This window comes from Arachis ipaensis, chromosome B09, assembly GCF_000816755.2.
Source record: "Arachis ipaensis cultivar K30076 chromosome B09, Araip1.1, whole genome shotgun sequence".
Lineage (NCBI taxonomy): Eukaryota > Viridiplantae > Streptophyta > Magnoliopsida > Fabales > Fabaceae > Arachis > Arachis ipaensis.
In genome coordinates, this window is record NC_029793.2 from 127,996,006 (window position 1) to 128,001,124 (window position 5,119).

Below are 5,119 nucleotides of genomic sequence, written 5' to 3' on the forward strand. Positions count from 1 at the left end.
TTATAATTATATGATATGATATGAATATAAAATAAGAAAATCTTTTTAAATGATAGTTTCTCAAAAATAAAGTAGGAACAAATAAAAATTTGAACTATATATAAAGACATATTTTAACATGTCATTAGCAAATTATATTCACATTATAATTATAATTGTGTTACATATATGCTTGAGTGCTTGACATGGGTAAGCGAGAATCATCCGAATCACTTCCAGGTAGCGAGAACAAAAGAGACACAAGAGAGTTTAGCATTAACGCTATTGATAACCAACTCTTATATTATCCGTACTTCAACCATATACCTCACATACCCAAATTTTTCTATTCTATGTACCACAGTTTTTATACTGCTGCAGCATATTCTAACCAATATCTGACAATCATGCATCCATCACTATACAACATATTCCCACCATCATTTATTGTAGGTCCAACTGTCACAAATTTTCAGCCTCCTACTCTCTTATATCCTTTTCAATCTACTAATCCAAGAGATACAGATGAAATTCTTAAACTGCTAAAGTCTCTACAACATCATCAGTCTTACTCCGGTACAAATAAAAAGGCATCAAAACAAACAAGTGTACGCGATAAGAAGATATCGACGGCCAAGAGAAGAATTATCTGGAATTCATATTTGTCTGAAAATAATGTTGGTGTGAATGCTGCCTCCATTAAAAACAACTTTTCAAAAAATAAAAAACTCCACCAGGGACCTCACACAAATCTCTAACTAAGGAGCAAAAGGCACTCTTAAAAAAGAGTACACCAAGTAGATATTCTATTAGCATGCCTACCCTAAACTAGAAAAAAATCGAGCACAATAAACGGAGAATTGAATGGCCATTTGTAAGTTCTCATATCACAAACATTCACATCAATCATCTACGGTTATATAACTTAGTGATCTCACCAATTTTTTTATTTTGCAGTGGATCCCAATTTTATTTAAGCCTCCTGCATACATGGATTTGGATGACTTAGATATTAAAATGGCAACCTATGTATTTGCACCAAATAAAAGAAGGTTAAATACCTCATTATCTATCTACTAAAAATTTAAAAAATAGTACAATATTAATGTGATTCGTATTTGTAGTGATGAGGTATTGGCGACAACAAACAAATTTAGCGGAACTCGTGACAATTTCAAGTCATTAATTTCCAAGGAGTGGGTGCATGGGGATGTAAGTGCATAATTAAATTGTTATCTCCAGCATACTTTTAATTCCTAATAAATTTATTATTTACCACATAGGTGTTGGATTTGGTGGCTACTATGCTAACCATGCAGGAGAAAGAAATAAGATGTCAAACATACTGGTATTTGCCAGCTGTGTTTTCGGTACGCAATGTCTTTGTCAGGCTTGTTACCGTTTTTATTTATTTTATCTTATTACTTAATTGGTGTAACTGACTTAGCCCCTAACTATTAAATTCAGCAATTCATACTCTAATGTGATACCAAAATTGAAGTTCTGTTGAAATATTATCAAAAAGAATTTATGGAAAAAGTTGATGAAGGTCTAAAAAAGGTATATGATTTATTGTATTTTTAATTTTTTTATTATTTAATGGCATTTATCTTTATGAACTGATCTATACCTTATATTTAAAAAAAAAATTGTATCTAGTAATATTCTAATACGTGAAAGTTGGTACTAGATTTTTTTACCTGTCAACGAGAACAACACACATTGGTATCTGGTTGTTTTTGATTTGTGCAATCATCAAACAATTCTGCTAGACTCCCTACCGATTGCTTCAGATAAAGAGCAAAAGAGATCGAGTATAGTAAAGCTGGTAAATTAACTTTCCCATTTTCATTTTATGACATTTTTTAGGTTTCAAATATCATCCTTTATTTATTTTTTTCCTATATGAATAGGCAAAATATCTGGAAGATATGCTCAAGTATGACTCGTTCTATAAATACAACACTCTGTTCAGGCCAAGGATACTTGATTTTGCATTTGTGGATATGCTAGAAACAGGAGAACAAGCTCTTGGCTCGTAAGAAATATCTGTATTTGTGTTTTCCTCTTTTAAATTTTTATCTGCATAAGCTAACCGCGTCTTATTTAACACAGTAATGATTGTGGGGGTATGGGTGGCAACCTGGATGACAAACTACAGGAAGACGTATAATTATACAATAAATGTAATTTTCTTTTGCTAAAAAAATTAGTACTTCAATTGCTAACGTGTATGATTTTGTTGGTAACCTTAAATATTTATATTTTTCAGGTTAATGATGGTACAAGGATATGACTTGCATTGGATTTGATTCTAAGTCCCCACAACTTGATGCTATGTAATGTCATTGACTCTGCTACCAGGAATTACAATAAGTATAAATAGAAGGAGTCAAACAAAAATTTAAAAATCGTAATTGTCATGTAGTCATGTTTAGTTTATATTAACTACTAAGACTTGTTAGTTTCATCTCTTTTATTTAAAAAATTATTATGCACTATATTTTTTATGGACTCTTTTTGAAAATTAATGTTTTTTTTTACTCTAGCATTTCGATTTCTTGAACTACTTCTGTGTTGTAAGCTGGACAAGTAATGGTTTTAATCAATGTTCCGAAAATCTGTTCGAATTGGCCGGTCGAACCGGTTGAAAAGTGATCCGCTGCAAAAATGACTCGGGCAGATGCTAAAACCGGCATTTTGAAAAACCGATATAAGACAGTAGAACCGGTCAAAAACCGGTCAGTCAAACCGATCGGAACCCGGCCGGTTTTCTGAATTTTCACAAAATGCCAAAAACGGCACCGCTTGGATTGAAAAAACTTCATATATGCATTTTTAACAAGGTTCTGAAAACCGGTTCAAACCGGCCGATCGAACATGAACCGGTGAGCAAGACGGTTTGGTTAGAAGCTATAACCACTAAATTAAAAAATTGTTATTGAATCGTCGAACCGGCCAGGAATCGGTCGGTCGAACCGAACTGGAACCCGACCGGTTTTCAAAAAACTTCACTAAACGGCGCCGTTTCGTTCATTGTGGAAACCCTAATTATGTGAACCTCTTCCCCAAAATCCAAACGAAGCACTCTGCCACTCTCTCACTCACGCGACCATCCTCTTCCTTCCTCTCCAACTCGAGCTCCTCCCTCACTCCCACACATGCTTCGTCCAGCCACCGCCGTCGAACCCACCGCCTTGCTTGCCAGTCATCTCCGGCACTATTTGAACTTTGAAGCCACCGTCGTCGCCGCAACTGGTCTCGCCTCGTTCCTCCATCGCGCAACCACTGTCCTGCCACGCCGTCTCTGTTCCACCGCGTCAGCCCCACCGTCGTGCTCCTTGTCCCGCTCTGTGCTCTGTCTTGAAGGATCTAGTTCATTCCTTAATTGATTGAGCAGGTAAGTACATTCATCTTCCCCCTTGACTAAGCCTGGTCGAGTTGGATTTTTCACAACGATCCTACAATCTCTACTCTCTTTAGAAGTTTATTTTTTTTATTTTTTAACTGTAATTGTTGTTTTAAACTTTTAATTGGTTAGTTAATTTATAAATTTTCATTTTGCTTCTTCAATTGTTGTTATAATTAGTCATTACTGTGATTTAGGATTGTTAATGATCTTGAATATTGATTCTGATATGCTCTGATATGCAAGGGTTCTGAGAATGGTGACACTGTTAACTATGCAACTGTGGTCAGGGAAGTGAAAGCATATTTGAAGAAAGGTGTTGCAGCGAAGGAATTGCAGTCACATATTGTTGCATTTCCTGTATCTGCTCAGGAGAAGATGAATGCACTTGTTGAAGGATTATTTGATGGCGTCCAAAAAGCGTTTGGAAAAGAAGCTACCAAGAGGAAGAATCACCTTGCTGGTGCAGTAGCTGGAGATGACGAGGGATCACAGCTGTTATTGCTCAATGCTGCTGAGGAGTTCTGTTACAAGAAAGGTAGCAATGAGTTGAATGAGGTTGCACTTATTCTGAAAGCCCTCTATGATGTTGATTTGGTGGAGGAAGAGCATGTCGTGCATTGGTATTCAAAGGGACTGAAGGGTGATAAGAAGGACTCTCAGATATGGAAGAATGCTCAACCATTCATTGATTGGATTCGGAATGCTGAATCAGAATTGGAGGAAGAATGAGAAAAGTTTGTTCTCAGTTATTGAATGGAATTGCCTCAGTTATTGAATTAGTGGAACCGCATATTCAAGGGTTTAATGTGGATTTCAGTGCTTCTTTTAAGGATTTTCGTTTGTTGAATTGGTTTCTCTCTTAGAGATGAATCAGAATCAGAATGCTGTCCATCCAGGAGGGTTAAACTAGTTAGCTATATGTTATAGAACTCTGGTTTTGGTCGTTTCTGCTTCTCCTGTATAATACTTAAGTGGTTCTTGATGTTTTAAATGGCTTGTACTTGCTTCTTAAGCAAAACCATGAGATATAAATGTAACACTGATGTTAGTTTTGCAGTTTATTGTTGCTTCTTAGTCTTAGGCATTGCCATATTTGAAAGGATAAAAATACAAACATGGAGAAGTGAAAGTAGTTGTAAAATGGAGATGAATATTTTTATGGTTTTAGGATTTTAACAAAACTAAACAAAAAGAAGCCATTTTTTTTGATTGACTAGGTTACAACTTACAACAGAACTTGATATTACAGCAGAAGTAGCATCACCTTGTCCTAACTGCACACAACCAATGACGCTCCTAAAGTGATGAGAAAGCTTTAATGTGACTTTGATTGGTACCAACTTTGAATAAAATGTTGTTGAAATTTGGACTCTCTTTTAAATGTTTTTTGGACTTGGTCTCATCATTCTGAAGCTGAGCAACTAAATCCTTGCACATGTACCACAAAGGTCATCATGTGTTTCACACCTTAATTACGCACTTCAGTAAATGTCAGTATGTACTAATCAAGAAGTGTATTTTTAGTATCTAAATAACATTGGTATTTGAACAATAACCTTATCTAAATTATTCAGGTCCCTCCCCATTAATCAAGCCAATAAGTTTAAGAAAATAAATCACATAATAACAACATTCACACATTTCCAAACGATTTAAGTATACTACTAGTCCCTTACTTGTCAATAAACTCATCATAATGTAGTGGCAACAATTCAGTAGTTTTTGGAT

The 5,119-nt window shown here is 35.3% G+C and overlaps 1 protein-coding gene across 1 annotated transcript; it reads left to right on the top strand.

Annotated features, from left to right (window-relative positions):
* LOC107619007 (eukaryotic translation initiation factor 5-like) lies at positions 3,617-4,452 on the top strand (the record flags this gene model as incomplete). Its single annotated transcript, XM_016321213.2, has 1 exon — positions 3,617-4,452. A coding segment is annotated over one exon (504 nt), but the record flags the coding sequence as incomplete, so codon positions are not given.